The 19,155-nt window shown below is 40.8% G+C and overlaps 1 protein-coding gene across 2 annotated transcripts in view; it reads left to right on the forward strand.

Annotated features, from left to right (window-relative positions):
* The first annotated feature begins 221 nt into the window (after positions 1–221).
* Positions 222–19,155, forward strand: part of LOC111259301 (ankyrin repeat domain-containing protein 13D) — a 25,659-nt gene continuing 6,725 nt past the window's right edge. The window contains exons 1-9 of one of the 2 annotated variants that reach the window (XM_022831203.2): positions 222–2,685; positions 10,544–10,994; positions 11,374–11,465; positions 11,683–11,850; positions 12,391–12,549; positions 12,864–13,040; positions 13,292–13,436; positions 13,590–13,703; positions 15,137–15,330. In XM_022831203.2, coding sequence (XP_022686938.1) covers positions 2,545–2,685; positions 10,544–10,994; positions 11,374–11,465; positions 11,683–11,850; positions 12,391–12,549; positions 12,864–13,040; positions 13,292–13,436; positions 13,590–13,703; positions 15,137–15,330 — 1,641 coding nt within the window. In that variant the 5' untranslated portion in view covers positions 222–2,544. The remainder of the gene's footprint in view (positions 2,686–10,543; positions 10,995–11,373; positions 11,466–11,682; positions 11,851–12,390; positions 12,550–12,863; positions 13,041–13,291; positions 13,437–13,589; positions 13,704–15,136; positions 15,331–19,155) is intronic. The other variant, XM_086967843.1, reaches the window with a different exon arrangement.

Genomic DNA, 19,155 nt, shown 5'->3' on the forward strand with positions numbered 1-19,155 from the left:
TCCTTAAATTTTATGTTGTCAACGGCTATTATTGTGGATGATAGTGAAGTTACTACACAACACTTCAACACGTGATATAACTATTTGCTTTAAGCACAGGTCCGTGTGCCATAAGCTCTCGCTAGTCATCGATTTGTTTGCTATAAACAATTAAGTATATAAACATACTTGGGTTATTTGTCAGCTAGGTGCAGTATATACTGGCCATCAAGTTTTGTACTCTCAAACGCAAATCCCTCTCCGTAATTCCATTTAATATCCAACATTTACCAACCGAGGACAGGTGCTGTGTCGTCATCGATGTGCTTCTCCGGTCTCCAGCAACCTGCTTTTTATACACTTTCAGTCACACGCTAACGTTAGCATCGTATGTTTAATATATATATATATATGCTATCTCGAACGAAAGGCTTCTGTTCTAATTACGCCCTGGAGACATCATCGTTCGCCACTGGTGAATTTAACCTTACCTATGGAGCTACCTACATATACACTCGGTTTCCCTACCTTTGTTTAGCTCTTCATATAATATAGAATCGACGCTGGTATTGAATTAATATGCTATTTTTAATTTCCCTCTCTTGCTTTTTGAGTCTTCACACCCTCCTCCGCTAAACTGCACGCTAAGCTACATCCAGTTTGTAGTAGCAGAGGCTCTGTTCCTATTTGTCTCGTTAGCCCCCAAAGGCAATCTTCTGTTGGGGTCCTTCCAATACAATATTCGCTTGCCCTTTCAGCCCATCGCGGGTCGTCCAGCGCCACCGTGTGAACGAACGGCAGACGCCGCTATTCTGACAGCGCAGACGATAACAGGGCTAGTAGCGGAGTAAGAAAGGATCTGGGTGACAGTGGCGCTGTGGTGGGCAGCTTTGCGCGAGTAACTTGCGTTCAGGGTGAGGACGACGCGAAGGAGTGGAGAGCGAGAGAAGAGCCGACCGAACGCGTTGAGCTAAAGCAGACAAGACTATACCTAGAGAGAACATGGCGAGCCGACTACTTAGTCGCTCTGCCGGACACTCACCACGCGTCGTTCACTTCTGCCGACGACGCGCGGCCAAAAACCGCTAGTGAAACAAGCAATTCCAACCGCTGGAGGAAGCCAGTCTCGTTTCAGCACCAAGAAGCCACGAACGGCGACTGTCGCCAGCAGCGGAAACAACAGCCATAGCAAGAATAGGGTAGAACAGGCCACTGGTGGCTAGTGACCAGCCAACAACGGATGCATTGGTTTTTTGTCGGGTGCTTGTTTGCTAATTTCCTGGAACAGTGCCTGTCGCCACCAGCGCGGCCCAGAGGCACCAGGAACGACGAAAATAGAAGTCATACGACAACAGCTGTGCCGGTTGAATAACTGTGAAAATGCGATTCCCATTGGATACCGTCGCGGTGTTGCTGCTGCTTCTGTTAGCCTTGAGTTGTTTTGGCAGAAGTATGTAGCTGTTGTTAGTTGGATTGGTGCGTAACAACGCGACAAAACGTACCTTGCATCGGCTCGTATATATGTATATACATACACATTTATATATAAATATTTATCTAGATAAAAAGAGGACTGGTGGCTAGATTCGCTAACCGTCGTCGTCATTGCTGTGGCAGTCATCATCTTTGAGCTCCGCTATTAGCTAAATATCCGGGTGTTAAGTTCGTTGACGAAATGATTAGCAAATGATCCTTCCTGCTTCGGCCAGCAGACAATCTTTGGCCTCTACGGAGCAGGCACTTTCAAAGACGAGAAGACTTTTGTGGACGGTAGTGAATTGAACGACGAACGTGTGGCGGAGCTGAGGGCGTTCGTGGTTTTTAGGTGGTACATATTTATCGAACGGTAAATATAACGGTGAATTCATTCGGTTTGTGCCGCGGAGGCCTTGATGTGCTATAGTAAGCCTCTGCCGTTATCGGTTTGTTGTGTCACTGAAAATTGGTATATAAGGACGCGTGTCCATCCCAGTTAAATATATTGTGCGAGTTTGTCTAAGATGAGGACCATCCTTAGCAGAGTGCTTGTTATCAGTGAGTAAGCAAGTCCGAACGGGGACCGACATCCTAGTGTTTATTGCTGAGAGCATTCACTACGTTCTCGTGTTCTATTAATAATGTTGATGACGACGTCTATTAGCAACAAATCGATATCGTTTGTCGGTTAGCAAATCGTTTAGTCTGCATCGTTGTTTTATTTTTATGACATTCGTGACGAGTATAGTGTGCCAAAGGGGACTCAAAGCCTTCCGACATCGGCCTAGGGTTGGACACAGTCAATTCAGGGTTCACGCCTACAGGGGTACCTAAATCGACCTTCCGTCTGGCTGCTGATTCGCCACCGAGAGCAGCCCCAGGTTTCCTGTGATCTGTTCTAAATACGTGCGAAAGAAGAGTGCAACGAGGAATAAAGCACGCTCTCCAAGAGAGTTATTTACCGAGGTTTGGATTTACAGAATCCCGGTCAAGCTGGACAAGTAAGTTCGGATTGTGTTTCGAAAGCGACCTGGCCTGATGGTCTCGCCGGCGGAGGTGAAGTGAAAAAAAAGCTAAAAGTGCTCTGAGATGGCTGAGGGCGGTGGAACTTCACCAGCATCTGGGCGGGGAGACCTCGACGCCGCGGAAAGCCGAAGTAAATATCCACTCCACTGGATGGTCTGGTTCGATGAGCACCGACAGCTAACCAGCAGACTCAAACGGGATAGAGTAAGTAGTTGTCATGACGAAAGTAAAGTTTAGGTAAGGCCGGTAGACATGGCTGAGAGCAGTCTAAAGTCGGCGGCCCGGAACGTGTAAGTGAGCTTAACTGAATAAAGTATTTAGTAACAACGTCACAGAAAAACAACTGTTTGTCACCCACAATTGAAATAGGACCATTTCGGTAGTTTTGGTGTCAGTGTGGGCAAGTCTGACGCATTATGACAACTCGGGGCACTTTTTATTTATGGAAATAGTTTTCATGAATTCCACTAAATACATACATTCACGTTCAAGGTGACTTCTCAGTGGTATGGTCTTGCCATATTCAACAGAATTTTGACAGCATTTCGGTCTCAAGCAATACCGAAAAACCTTCGTTATTATGCTTATTATCCCCATAAAACCTAGTCTGTCCTAGATATGTAGATGAGTAAGCGAACGTATACATCAATTTTTATTTTACACGAGTAAATAGAAATGTTACATCTTTCATCAAACACTAGATGAAGCTAACGGCAATCTTTTCGTGGCCAAAATATAATTATCGCTTTACCTACATTGCTTCTTAAAACGGTTTGTATCTTGACGCGCCTACTCCATTTTTCATTTTTTTTATTACGGCTGCAAGTACGCGTATGTTGCAGCGCTCACACAACTATCAAATATCCTTTGTAATAAGTATCACAGCTTCCGATAGGGTTAGCCATTGACGACGTTAATTCCGACATGCAAATTGACGTTTGTTCAGATTGAGAGTGAACGCTAAGGACTTCTACGACGTAGGACCGCTTTTAACAAATTGACATTTGTTTCTGTAATTGCGACAACGAAAGCGTCTAATGGCCGAGTTGCCCAGTATCCATCAATAGCAGCGTCACGTAATTGCGATCACCACCCCGGAACGTCTATATGTGTAAAGTCCAGCGCTTTCAGCCTTCTTGTTATAGCGGTGCGCAAGCATTCGAAGACGTGCGCTTACCGAACGCTCACGACAGCATCAACGGTAGCGGTATCAAAACTGTATTTCTTTCTCAAATGTCTGCCAACAATTTCGTCTCGGGGCAACGCTAGGTATGACTCAGTCCAGTCAGCGGATTGAAATGTCCAAGGATCAGTAGCATGAGGCAGCAACTTTTACGCCTCAAAACGATTTGTCTGGTTTTTGAACAAATCCTGTTATTATGTGGCTCATGAGATTAGCGTTAGCTGGAGATACTGGAGAGCTGCTGTGCACAGTAATAGCAAAGAACTAAGACACGCTTACAAATCTATGCTTATAATGGATCTAATATTATAGTATAAATATATGAATAAATACATCGATGGATATAAAGCGCAGCGCGAGAGAGAGCGACACAGTAAAGCCTACCCCTTTCAGTTGCAACGCTGTGTGAAGCACCTACTCGCAAGGCTTTCGGTGCAGCCAGAATTCTAGTGACCTTGTTAACGATTCTTGTAAGACGATTTAAATAGAGGGCTGATCAAAATCTGTTATATTCATTCTAGCGCTTGGCCTGCCTCATGTGAGGTATGTATGGTGGTTTGGTTCTGGCCACTTGTTGCTTTCTAAGTAGTTTCCGTTCTGTGGCCTACGCTAAAGGAACTAAAGGCACGGAAGTTAACGAATATCACGGATGCCTGATCCCTGAACTCTAGGTCTTTCAGAGGCCGGACTAACCTGGAGCAGGTTGCTTCGTTAGATGATGTGCAAGGCCCTCCTGTGGCATTGTGTCCCCTGTGTGATTACCGAAGGATCTTGGCTTGACAAATACGAACAAGTGCCCAACAACCACATAATTTTGTCAAATAGATTTAGTAAATTCGCTAGCGGAAAGGTCTAGTTGGAGAGGTCGGTAAGCAGTATCGATCGCCAGCTTTGCGCTCCAACTTTCGTCCGTATGGAGAAATTGGTTTTTATTTTTTTTGTTGTTTCCTGCGAGTGAAAGTCTCACAGCCTTTTTCAGTGGTACTAACTGATATACAGTCCAGGGAGGATTATATACTGAAAAATGTATAAACTCTATTTGATTCATTGTGGATCGAGCTGTTGATTTAAGATGCTGCAGGAGTGCCAGGGCCGTTCGTTCTCAAAGCAGTAAAGCATCGTAGTGTGAGTACGATGTGTGGAAAGCCACTGTTTTCCCATGCTTGTCGTCTCAGTTAAACAAAAATTTTCCAGTGTGGTATTCTAGTGGAGCTCGATTATGTGACGGGCACCCAATTACTAAATCTACTGTTGTTTTGTTGTTTGATCGTAGTCGATTTCATTGTTCAGCTATAACAGATTCTTCCGCTAATATCTGTCGTAAAAATACTAAATCTCGATGATAGTTGTAATACAAACGTTGGGCCGAAAGCGATTTTACGTAAGGTAGTTTGTATGTGTTTGATATTACAAAATCAGCTCTAGTTCAGTATGATGACGGGGTTTTAAAGAAGAGTTTGTACTCTTTGTCCTGAAGGTTCAACTTTTCAACAGACACAGCTCGCACTAAAGGAATTTTCCCGTTAACACATAACAGTCAGGAAAGGGAAACTATGGGAGTAAACTCAGTTTCGCTTCACATCGGAGTAAAATATTTGCTTTATCCAAACGTGATTGTACTTCTATTAGGTAGAAAAATTTTACATTTCCAGCAGATATCTACAACGTCTAAAAAATTTGATACTTCAATTTGAATGTCCAAGCAATCGGACGCATGGATTCGCCGAGACACCGCACGACGCCAACCTGCGCCGTTGCGAATACTGGGACCTATAGTGAGCTGTCGCCAGGTGTTACGTATATACTGTTCGCGTCTTTGCAGGCAGAAAGGCAAATTGTAGTATTCTCATGCTATGAATAATACTGGTATTCTAGATATGTACAGGTGATGATTTCGATTAGGTGCTTCGCGGGAAGACACCTGTCCTGCGCTCCAGGGGACTGGTAAACATCTCTCGTAGGAAGATGATAGGGTCAATTCAACAAAAAACAACTATCTCGATGCGAAGTTCGTGCAAAGTCTGCTAAACGGAAAGCTAAAAAATAACTGGACTGACGAATAGTGAGTAACAGCTCTGGGTTTCGATCTCCAGATATGCTTGGGGTTACATGATTTTCTTTTACAGATGCTTCACATGATCTAGAACCCCGTAAAGCAGTAGAGCTTGTATAATGCTACAGTTACTCTAGTGCGGGAGTTCTTCGCAAGAGACCTCATTCATATCGCCTTTCACGATATACGGTAAAGATGGTCGTTGCAAATCGTGTATTGGTTTCGCTTAATAGTACCTGATGATGGAAGATGGATGAATCTTTAAAAATTCTACTTATTTATTTAAAAATGAACTTTACAATTAGTGGACAAGGTAGAATGTATCTGTCGTCCGCTGTATTCAACAAATAGTCGCATCATCTGCATTTATTTGGCGATTCCGACTTTGGCGAAGTTAGTGTATTCACTCAGAGTGAGCATCTCAGATTAGGACAGGAGCGTTCGAATAAAAACAGCATGTCTTATCTAGGTATCGTATGCACGAGATAATTCAGGCAAGAAAAATGTCGTATTCACTTCTGCACGGTGAAGATGTTTCGTAGTATGTTCCATGAAGTATCTTGCAGTGCACTGACTTGCTCGTCTTATTTCAATGCTGATTATTCACAAGGAAAGTTTGAAAAGCTAAGGTGCAGCGTTCAGAAGATACCCAAGAAATACCATGCCGACAACCGCGGCCAGCCGCCATCATTTTCGAACAGTTTCACGTTTCCCACTACTATCTCACATCCGCTGCGTCTTTGCTCAGCTATGGTCATGTATGCTCCCTGTTTAGTTCAAGGCCTCCAGGTCCATGACTTCACAATGTTTGTCTTCTTGTCTCTACAAGCTGAGTTCCTCTGGTAGATCAAAACAGTCTACACTATCTGCATCATGTCGATGCTGCCCTTACAAATCCCTGGTCACATAGTAGCATCCGAGCACCTGGCTGACATAACGATCGACAAGCGAAAGAATGAACCATCGTGACTCTTGAAACCCGTACACCGTCTGTGTCCATCCAAAATAAAATTCGATGCGTGTGGAATTTTTTAAGCTACAAATATGAACAAAATTTAAGGCCAATTTATTAGTCGAGTCGGTTGTTTGCTGTGTACGGCCAGTGCATGATTCCGCTTACTATTTATCACCATAGAAGTTCCGCTGAATTTAACGCGACGTAACATAGACTGAAGGCTGTACACAGAAGTATACATACGCATTGGACATTATAATTTTATTAAAAGCTTTTTTTAATTTATAACGCCCTCTTAAAATGCGACAAAATAGCTAAAATGACACTTCGATTCGCTACGGCTCAAAGTAAGACGAATAATGCGGCATATGTATATTTGGTAATGTTGTTAAATATCTGATTAAGAAAACAGCGTACAAAGATAATTTGTTTAGACTTTCGTTCGCTTTATCCATGAAGTTACTGGATGACACTTTTCGAAAAATCAAAATATTCGATTATAAATTAATCTATGTAAGAGAGTTGATTGTTTCGATTTGTTAGTGGTCCTATCATGTAGCAGCGCTCGCTTTACGTTGCTCTGTTCACCGTAGCCATATTCTTTATGGTTTTTGCATTGTTGAAACGTGTCGTGTCAGGTGGGCTTGACCAGCGACCTGAGCGTGTCATTCGGCCAAAGGACGTGTGCGCCTTTACAGGTCCTAGTACTGTTATCGTTCGTTTCGGTTTCCCCTTCTGAAAGGCAGATGACGGCGCGACAAAATTTGAGTATTGCTCATGTTTGACTAACAAGAGCGAAGTCTCACTCATGAATGGTTCAAATCAGCCTGAGAGAGTCCAAAGTAATTTATCTAAAGAAGTAAAAGTAATATGCAGACGATAAAATAACGAGATATATTCGAAACATGTAGGCACATTAGTGCGTTGAAAATCGCGTTCTCATATGTTATCATTTTAACATGCTTCTTAGCAATAGGTCGACTTTGGCTTAGTTCTATTGCCAACCTCTATATGGCTTGCAAATATCACTATCATCATCAATCGTGGGCAAGTAATAATGCGTTAAAACGTAATAATTACATTAAATCTATAGGAATCATTTTACTTACTAGAGAACTGCACGCGCATATTATGGTCTATGGCGGTATGGGGGTTTTTTTATCGAATAGATTAGTGTCGAGTTAGTAGTCTGAAGTCTATATTTGCGAAGTACAATATGCCTTATATATATAGACGAAGTAATAATTTTTCTTTGAAAAAGGTAAGATTAACTTATCTTACTTCTGTTATTCGTAGCAAATAGACTGTCTGCAACGATTGATTGTACCTATTTGATTCAAGGAAAGGAAATCGTAGATGGTCTCAGTTCGATGTTCCTTTCGACGGGAAGCGCTCATCGGTACCCATAGACAATGTATTGAAACTCGCGGATTTCTTTCTGCGAATAACGTCGGCCAACCGGCTGTGAGTGGCCTTTGCCCTAAATCGAGTACATGGAACTAATTAATATCCACTATTGTATTACGGTAATGGATGGCAATACTAACAAAGGACCGCTGATTGAAGCTTCGTCATCGTCGTATTATATTAGACTCTAACTAAAATAAATATACAACTTTATTAAATTAAATTATAAAAAAAGTTACGTTAAAAATAGATTTTTATTTACGATACAGATAATTTATACAATACAGATGCGTACTGCTACAAGTAACGAATATATATGTAAGATCAAGCTTGGTTTTCAAACAGTCTAGAAATGAGGTAGCGGTTGGACTTTTCAAACTGACTTAATTCGAAAAAAAGGACAGAGTGCCTGACTAGACGTTCATTATTCATTTATGCGATGATACGTCCTTCATCTCCAGGTTTTGGTCGTTTAGCCCTTCCTCGCTTTTCAATCACGTGTGCATTAAATGGTTCGATTCACTCTAGTGAACTTGCTATGTGCTACGACCGATTTTTAAGTTCAAGTTATTATTGGAATAAGTAACGCGTACGATTTGTAATTTTCGCTGTACTGGGAGCTGACAAGGAAAAATGACAATACCTCTAGTCACTAAAATGCAATGTCAGTACTTTGAGTACTGCTATGGTTGATTGTTGGTCGGCGTCAAATGAAGATCGCTTGATTTCTGTATGTCGAGACTCATTACTAGGGTGTCGATGAAATTTCTGTTGAAAAATGAATAAGTTGAAATATTGATTCACTAACTAAACAGACGGATTTGTACATAAAAATTAGCTGCATGTTGACGCAGCCCAAAGACAATCATTCCATGAGCACCTGCAGGACTGTCTTATTCCTCTAAATGGTGCAGTGAACAAACGGCATGGTTTGACATGTAATCCAAGTAAAGCTCATTTTGCTTAAGGAATCTGACCGACCATTGTGTCAGCGTTATAAGCTCATTTCAACAATGTACTATTAGCTGAAGATTTTTATCGGCCATATTTGCTTCAACATCTTAGCGTTGCGACGGTAAGCGCGATTCTACCACAAAAACATTTTATACTTCAGAAAAAATTAACCAACAGTCTGATATTCTATAAAGAAATCATATAACAAAAAAGTTGCCCGTGCTGTGATGTACACTTGTCGTTAACTCGGTTGTGTACAATTGTGCGGTACATTGCAAGACAGGAAAAAAAAAGATATATTGCATAGCTATATCAAGAGGTATATATAATGTAGCTAATCTGACACATTTGATAATATGCTGATGAAGTAAATGTGGCCATCGTTTTCGTTTTGAATAATTCTGGTATCGTTAATTGTCTATTGCCGTCCCGTGTCCACTGCCCCTAAATACATCAGGGCTACGAAATAACGCCAATACTCATTAAATGCAGCGTACTTTATCTAGTTGCTCGATGCATTTTCCATCTGTTTTATGCATATTGAGACATTAATCTAGATAAATTCTATTACTATTTCTTTCATAACTATGCACGTAAGATTTTGAAGAATTTTTCGTTTTCCTCGGTGATCTTTTTTTAGCATTTGACTTCTCCATAAGAAATTCTAGCTTTTTTAGAATGAATTGAGAGTCAGAACTTTTATGATATTTGACAAACCGGTAACTCATGTTTTTTTTTCACGAACAAATCTGTGCTTATTTTAAGGGAAAAAGAAAAGCTTATGTTCGACGTTCTAGAGTATTTATTTATATTTAAAGAAGCGCCCTTTCGGCCGACTTCGTTATATATACTATTATACTGTTATACAGTTATATTTACGTGTCCATAATAAATTCAGTTGTTGATGATAGAATAAAATGCATCAATTTTCAGCTACTTTGAATAGAAAGTAGATCTGTGCTCAGACAAATGGGCGTTATAGTAGCGGATGGTGGCTGTTGCGTTCGGCGTAACTCATCATGAAATACCGCCCTGCGTAATTTAACAAAGAAAATTATTCAGATTTCAAATAGTAAGTAACAACTTGCGTCATTGTTGTCTAGCAGAATATTATAATTTAACTTATATGTGTCTGTGATTGGACAGTGATTCTAATAAAAGCTGCAGTAACGATGTTAGGTAATGAGTTACGAATGTAAGTTGGACACGTTAATATAACGTATTCAAATTTAGCTAGTACGTTAATCTTTATAATACCGCCAGTGTTAATCTGCTGTTACTAATTGAAACCCTCACCTTAACTTATAGTTACAAATGACAGCTTAAAGGTCCGGCCAAATACTACTGTAGTTTCTGTGTCATTAGGTGACTATTTAGACCCAAAAAGAAAATTGAATGATTAAAGTGATACGCCTCAAACATTCATTTCAATGGCGGTTGTGTACTCAGCGTTAATAAAATATTACTTGTTACTATAATTGAGTTATAATTTGAATTTGTTGAACTTCAGAACGACCTCGAGGTGCGCGACCCCCGCGGCCGCACACCGCTCATGTTGGCTGTGACGTTAGGAAACGTTCGATGTGTCCGAATACTCCTCGAGTTCGGGGCCTCGGCAAATGTGGAGAATCGCGAAGGTTTCACAACAACTCATGAAGCCGTCTCGACGGGCGATCCTGAGTTATTGGCGCTCGTCCTCCATGCTCGCGATCTTCAAAAATACCAAAGTTCAGTAGCGGCCATCCCAGACCTGCTCAAAAATATCCGGGATACGCCCGATTTCTACGTTGAGATGAAGTGGGAGTTCACCTCATGGGTGCCGCTATTATCGAGGGTGTGTCCTAGTGATACATACCGCGTGTTCAAGAGTGGCTCCAACGTCCGAATCGATACTACGCTACTCGGGTTCGAGCATTCGAGTTGGCAGCGAGGAAAGCGAAGCTATATCTTTAAAGGAGAAGGTGAATGATTTGAATTCTAATAATGTGACCGAACACCAGAAGAGTTGTTTATCTGTCTACACTATTACAAACACTAGTGTTGTTTGTCTGATATGGGGTGCGTTTTCGAGACGGCTTTTTTTTTGGCAGAAAGTGTATGTGAAAACCCTTGAGGTAGGCTATAGTGTTAGATTTCAACAATATTTATGTAGTGGATAAGTCCGATGAAAAACTTACTGCAAACAATTTTTTCCCTATATTTCTTCATTAGAAGGCATTCATTTAAATCGATTTAATTGAATGTTTTATTATTCATGATGATCATTAGTGTTGAATGAATACGGAACTTGCAAAAAAAATAATGTGTTTTGATATTTCAATTCAATCTATAATTCGTCAGCAACGCAAGCCACCCTTTATGAAGTGAACCACGACTCCAGGCAAGTTCACGCCGAGATAATGCATGTTTCAGCGCCCGGGGACCACGCTCAGGTGAGTCGTGATAATACCTTATTTAAGTTGCGCTGACATTGCAGATTAAATGCAGTGCTAGGCAGTTTAGTAGCAAGAATTACGCATACATACCTGTGTTGCTTGAATTATTTAATGAGTAGAATTTCCGATACTGAAACAATGCCATCCTATGCCATTGGAAAGCACTGTGCCTGTTCGTTAAACTTTATCCACCGATGGGCGTACGGTTCTCTAGATTGTCAACTCGTTGCGACCTGATCCCGAGAATATTGCGGCCCGTCTCTGCTCGCCTATCGTGTGTACCTACGTGGATACCGACAAGATCCATTTTGAACGAATGCGAACTGGTATGCTGGGCTGGAGATCGGACCGAACCGAGAACGTGAACGGCTTTGATGCAAAAGTAAGAATCTGACTCTCTTTCATGTTCATTTAGTCTATATTTTGAGTTCTATGGCCGGTATCCCCATTAGGCAGCTGGCTCCCAGCACGAAACAAAGTCTATCTATGCCCCGGTTCAAACCCAGAATACAACATGTCCCAAAGATTAACAGGCAAATACGTTATCCACTGAACGATCATGGGAACGTGGCCATTCTCTTTCGCGAAAATAAATATTTCGTGTTTTATACTGCTTACATTTTAGATTACTTTAGACGGCTAATGGTGTCTTCCTGCATAAAACGAAACCTAAATCCGCGCCCGCTGCTTTGAACTTGGGAGATGCCATGGTTTTGCACATTTCCGCGCAAACGGAAGTATGAAACGGCACTATTAACCATTCGGACCACTCTAGCAACAAGAATTTTTACGGTTTAAGCGGAGCGAAGTTTAAAAAAAGTCGACCGTTTATTGTCGAGCTTTATCTCTGTGGCCTAAATACCGATGGTAGAGTAATGGTTATGATATAACAATGAAAAATAATCACTTTATTTTATATTAGGTCTTTACAGCGAGCAATGTCGAGTTCGTGACGAAGAGTCGCGTGGAGCACCTAAGTGAAGAAGACAAAAAGCGACATAAGAGTAGTCAATCACCGTTGCAAAGCCTCTTAGGTACTCTCAGTGAGGAGCGCATAGTGGCACAAGCTAGCCAAGACGAGGTCTGGTTTTTTGCCTTCCCTTGAAAAATCCACTAAGTTAGATAAGAAAAACAAAGTTACAGAAGATAACGTTGTTTGTGAATTGTTTAAAGAAATTTTTTTCATTATGCACCCCGGCGACAATGGATCTCTTGACAACTGTAGATTATTGCAACTTTGTAATATCACTATTAATTAAAATGTTAATTTTAATTCGTCTTTACCAACGATCAAAACATATTACTACTAAAGGTACTATGAGTATCGCGTTGTATGAAAGCAACAACATAACCTACCTAAAAACTAATACTTTTCTATGGTTTACTTCAACACAGGACCTAGTCGAGGCACGAGGCAATCCCTGTCACATTAGGCCTGAAGAATACTTCGACGAGACGGTCCCGCTTATAAACCGGGACATTGGCCGACCTCGCGAGAGCGCCAGCCGTGTGCAGCGTTTCAAGGCGACTCTTTGGTTATGTGACACTTACCCATTGTCGCTCGCTGAACAGGTGACCGGCCTCCCCTTTTTTAAACAAATTTTCAAGAAACAGGGCAACCTCAAGCGGCAACGACATTTCCGATCATACCTTTGTATAGCCAATTTTGAGCTTCAAATCACTTCGCTTAATCGCTAGATTCCAAATAAACGTCGCGCATCGGAACAGAAAATAGAGTTGGTAGTGTCAAACACGAGCCTATGGCACGAAGGCTGTTGTATTTTTGCTCTAATTGTCGTTGTCTTTCAATCAACCAATTCCAGGTGTTGCCCATTGTTGATTTAATGTCATTGAATAGCTCACATTTTGCCAAGCTTCGTAGCTTCATCACGTTACAACTGCCGACCGGGTTTCCTGTCAAGATTGAAATTCCCCTATTTCATGTTCTCAATGCAAGAGTGACTTTTGGTAAGATATAGACGAGGACGCTTAGATAGTCCAAAATAGTGTATAGAAGCACGTTTGCCGTTCAAAAAAAAACTGTCAATTTGAAAATTCAGTTCTGGCAAGAACAGATGTAACAGATGCATATACAGGTAGTTAATGTCTATTTTGCTATAGGTAACATTAATGGAAATGACCAACGGGTCTATGGGGTAGAACGCGACCGGGAGCAGGCCAAGTGTACGATCGACCCTTCGATTTTCGAAATTCCTCGCGACTATGTCCGAATAGGTAAGTCAGTTAAATATAGATCATCGCATTTAGCAGGGTTGATTTTGTATTAGCAAAATCCCAGTTTTTCTCGCTATATACATGACTTCTACATTATCTACTTTACAGGGTTGTCAACAGTATATTTATTATTTTTAGTAGATCGCGCGTTCGTGTAATCTGTTGTTCCTTGAAACGATTAGGTTATATTAATAGAGGAACCAGTTTTTAACTATTTGAACGGCAGTTTTAGAGCCCCACATCAGTGACACTTAGTCAGCTGTGCTAGAGCACACGGCTCTAGCACAGGTGACTAAGCGTTTAAAAGTCCTAACTCGTCGACCCATTGATTCTAAGTAGGAAAGGCAATTGTGAAGTCGTTGGATAACAGTTTGGCTCAGTCTGAAACCTGAATTTCGAAACCGTTACAATAGCACAAGATAAAGATGCACGCCGCCATACGCCAATAAAAGTACGAAATCGTTGGTAACGTGACCTTCGAGCTAGATCGCTGAGCCTGCTACCCGATACGATCTGCACATCATTGTTATCTTGCCCAGTGCAAAGACTCAGACTCAAATACGAAAATTTCAACCTGGTTGACCTGAGTGGATAAAAATCTGCGTTTAAGTTTAAAAGTTGCTGACTTGTTCGCCAGGAAGATTTTTAACAGCCGCGTGAAATTCAGCAAATCAAATCAACATTAGAAATTGCGCGTTTATGAGTTGAAGATTAATGCATTTGAAGCATAAGATAACTACTTCATGTGTTCATTGAAAATAGTGAGACGCTTATGTAAATTATATCATGTAAAGGTACTATGAGGCTGGATTTGTATGGAGCTTTTTTGGACTCAAGTTGATATGCTAAACACTATCTCACTAATTTTAAAGAAGCCGCACTATTTTTTTTTTTTTTAGGAGAAATGATATTATTATAAAGCTTGCAAATCCGTTAATCGATAAGAACAACGACCATAGTAAACACTCAGCTGACAACCGTTATAGCCAGTCGAAAATATTTAATATTATACTTTCAAAGTATTCACTTCTTGACTTTTCCATAGACTCTTATCATTTATACAAAACCTCAATTTTAAATGGTATCTGCAAATTCACGCGTGATCATCTGGCACAACCCATTGTCTCTAAACAATCCTAGTCCCATTGACTTTTCCGGCCCCGCTTGCAAACAATAAATAAGTTTACCTGGGTATTCGCTAGTACAATAGCAAAGTGTGCATTGAGTTTTGTACCGATTGCAAATCAAACCGATATCCCAATATTTTCACGCATGTTTTATAGATGTTTCTTCTAGCTCAGGCCGAATTACACCACAAACTAATCTCGTCAGGTGGCATCCATTTGTATAATTTTTTAGTAGTATTTTCGAAGCGAATTTTTAACTTCGTGCCACTCTTCCACTAATATCTTGGTAAAATTGGCCTAATCAAGGCGAGAGACGTCTGCTGTTCTTCCCGCATACGACCTCGTTGATGATCTTGCGAGGGAGTCCTGCCGCTGTGCGCCGAAGAACCCCACAAACCCCTCAGACCCCACGACGGTTCCTTGAAGAGCGCCGTCGTAACAGAGATGCCTCCCGAAACGAGCGCACCCAGGACAAGCTCAGGAAGTACTCCGTGCTCAACGTGAGAATAATAGACAGTCACGCCTGGAACACACACACCTATCGTCATATCACGTCTAATCTACTATAGATACTCCATGCAGGATGCCACACCGAACGAGACCATATATGTTTTTCGTTCATCGTTTTCTCTGATACTTTAACGACAAAAACAATCAAGCGAAAGAAACGATACGTCGCCACAATCCCTAACGTTTCCCTCTGTTTGTTTGCTGATGTACCTTAACCGCAGTCCTTATTGGCAATTGATTTAGTTGAAACGTCGACTTATGGAAACTGTTGAAGTCTATCACGCCTGGTCTAGTACATTGTACTTGAAATTTAGGAACGATGTGTCGAAACCGGTTGTTTCAAGGGAATAGTCACGCTTTTCGGTGCGAATTGTTAGTTCGGCGTGTCTGCTGTAACTTTCACTTTGTATTCTGCCAGAAACAACTGCTTAATCAGTTGGACAGTGGCCATCTATCACGTAACTCAAGTATATTAAATACGATATGAAGTAAGACAACAGTTGAATCGTCACTTAGACACGTTGTTCCATGATCATTCTCCATTGTTTGTTTTGACAATAGAATTACGTAATGATTGTAGCTCAACGAAGTTAGTTGGCTAGTATAAGCTTTTCGCGCGCATTATCAACAAAATGATTATAGTCGTTTCGCATGTTTATCTAGTTGAGTTTATAGTTGGGGTTCATAGCTGGGCCATTCGTTACGCCAACTATAAACCTAATAGATAAGGTCGGTAAACAAGTGACATTGTTAATTTCATCAAATCTTCTCTATAAAAACCTCCGTTAAAGAAAAGTGCTTCGTTTAGAACTTAGGCAATTATCGCATTATTGGTGACTAATTGCGAAAGCCAGCGGTCAGATCAATCCTGGGGTAAAATTTCGTACGTAGGAATAATACGACATTCATTCGTTAACATTTCCCTTAGGAGTGTTTTATTAATTTGGTACGATTGATTGCTTTTCTTTGCGGAAAGCACTCGGCGGTGCTTCGAAACTGTTATTTCTGAACATTTCCATTAAAACTGACGCGGGAAGCGCCTTTTTTAACATAACAGTAGCCTAGCGTTTTCTCTGTCGCTTCTGTACACGTTTTCACCTTTATGAAATTTCAAGAGTTGACCACAAGTCGACTTTTATTTTTATCCATAGTAGACGCATACCTAAGCTTCGTATACCAGTCCTCTTTGTGTCATTTCATAAATTTTATAAATTTCCAGAGGTCAACCTCTAATTTGTCGTTGACTTCGGCTATTTAGGATAATCGCATTTAATAACCTACTACGTTTTCTAACCTTTCTGTGTATTAATTTTTCGAATTTTTTCTATTTGATTTTTTGGAACTTTTGTTTTTCTCTTCAACTTTCGAATGCATGTTGATTTGAATTTTGAGCTATGCAATTAACGAACGTTCCTGTTTAGGTAGACCTTATAACAGCTTTACTACATTCCGGGAACCGCGAAGAAATTCACCTGCATGAACAGTAGTCCTGACACGACCGCGGTAGTATCATCCTGCCTGGGTTCAGATCAGACTTGTCAGGGCAAGGGGATTACCTAATGGAGCATCTTTGCATTATGGCAGTAGTTCCGCCATTTGCATTGCCTTTTTTTTTTAATATTTTGTACTTTACTTACCCTGTTTGTTGTATTCTCCGCAAAGCCGCTAGAGCCGTTACGCGAATGAATCGTCATGATTATTACTAACCAATAGGGGACATTAGTACCCAAGGTTAGAATTTACGCTGTGTACTATGCGCTCTGCATCAAACTGATTCAAGTTTATTGAAGGTTGATGGTTCTACCGACTAAGCCTATTTTGGTATCGCAGCTTCCTTGCCTTGTCGGATAAGCCAGACCACTGAATACAAAAATAACACACGTTCTAGCTCCAGTGTCATTGTTATTAATGTGGACATCCATATGTTGATAACAAATAAGCATGTTTATGCTGTATGTGAAAGTTAGTGAAGGACAATTTGTCTAATTAGGCCCGTATACTGAGTGCATCGCTAGTGTATTGGTTGATTGCTTCTGTGACTAACTGCGGTTCATCCCTTACTGCTGCTGCTGTTGTTATTGTGTGGCGGTGTTCCAACCATGCCCGTTCCTTCTGCAAAGCGATTCCGGAGATCGAAATGAAACAGGCTATAGGTGGATACCATACGATCCTCAGAGGTGCGTGGATGTGTATGAGCGTGCACTTTCTAAATAGCAGACGAAATCACAGTCTAGCTTTGAATATTCGTATATAGTCCTCAATACGAAGGTATATATATATATATATAGGTTACACAATGGAACACACGCTTACATAGTGACTCAGTTATGGAAACATCAAAAACACAATTTTCGACAGACACAGCCGCCCAAGCGGATCTGACTGAAGGAATTTCAGAAGATCAGTGGATATAAATATTCGATCGGACAAAGCATTCCATTGTTAGAATCAAACAAATGACCAATTGCAGCGTAGTAAAACACAACTGTACTTTCAGCCAGGATTATGGAATCGACAGGAGCAGACGAACATACTTTGGCATTAATAATAGTTAATACTGGAGGAAGGAACTGTTCGCTATCTTGCCCCTGGCAATGCCCGCTTCCGCAATCAATGCTTTGTGTACTAAACTAAGAAGCCCGCGCAATTTTCAAAAAAAAAGTTATATATACTGAGTGAAACAAACGTCTTGAGACGGTCTGTTCAAAGTTATTCGACAATCTGAAAGTAAAGTTTGATACAAAAACCAACGGCTTTTAATACTGCGTACAACGCGTTGATTAGGAAAAGCTTTTACCGACTTTACTTTGCATTGTAATAATAGCTACATCTAAAAGGGGATTGCTTTGACAAATGCGTAGTATTGAGTTGGGGAACTGTTATATGGCTTGCTTCCTGATTTCAGCGACTATTATTTTTCCGTCCAACGAATTTCGCATTTTCGATGTGAGTCAGAAGTAGACGCATATAACGGATCATGTCCCGGAGTATTCTGTATAAAAAAATGCATGTGATTTTCTAAGAAAAATCGCTGGTAGTGCTATCCGTGTCTATACCACCCATTCATTGAAAGTTATTATTGCCTAAAAGAACATCGACCGCTTTGGTTGAATCAGGACAATTGATATGGTGGATTCTGCAGTTCAGTCTGGAAACAACATCTGACCAACCATCCTTCATGTTTCAACTTAGATTGAAACGATGAACTTACGCGCAATAATTGAGCACTATCAAAATTGGAAATTGGAGTGGGATTATATAGCGTTTATATTTTTAGGCGCGGATTTTTCCATACTTCTGGCTCATACTGTCGGGAAATTTACTAAATATAACTAACAGCTGAATCTTTATGTGGCTGAAAATTTACTGGACGCTTATGCACCGGCATTACGCCATGAGCGTGGTTTTCTCTGTGATTATTGAGAATCGCGTTCAACTTACCGCCTTTCGACCTCCGATATATAAATATACCTTATATAAAAATTACACCTGGTCGAACTCATTAAAATACAATTCGAATTTGTGGTTCACACGTCTAATCCTTATCATTATGATGGTTCTTTTATGCTATTTTGCGGTAAACTTATTGCCTTAGCTTATGCTCGGTACCCGAAAATATAGTAGCTAAAGTTACGAATTTTATGCGAGTATGTAGGGGACGACTTTCAAGATGACGTGTCCAGTCAACCTGATAGTAGAATCGGGTTAAGTTAGCTCACCATATTTTGTGAGGCATAATCAGCCACAACTTCCATCTACATACAATCGAAAGGCTCGTTGTCGAAAATGTTTGCCAAAGTGGAGAAGTCTGAATG

This window comes from Varroa jacobsoni, unplaced genomic scaffold, assembly GCF_002532875.2.
Source record: "Varroa jacobsoni isolate VJ856 unplaced genomic scaffold, vjacob_1.0 scaffold_318, whole genome shotgun sequence".
In the NCBI taxonomy this organism is placed as follows: Eukaryota; Metazoa; Arthropoda; class Arachnida; order Mesostigmata; family Varroidae; genus Varroa; species Varroa jacobsoni.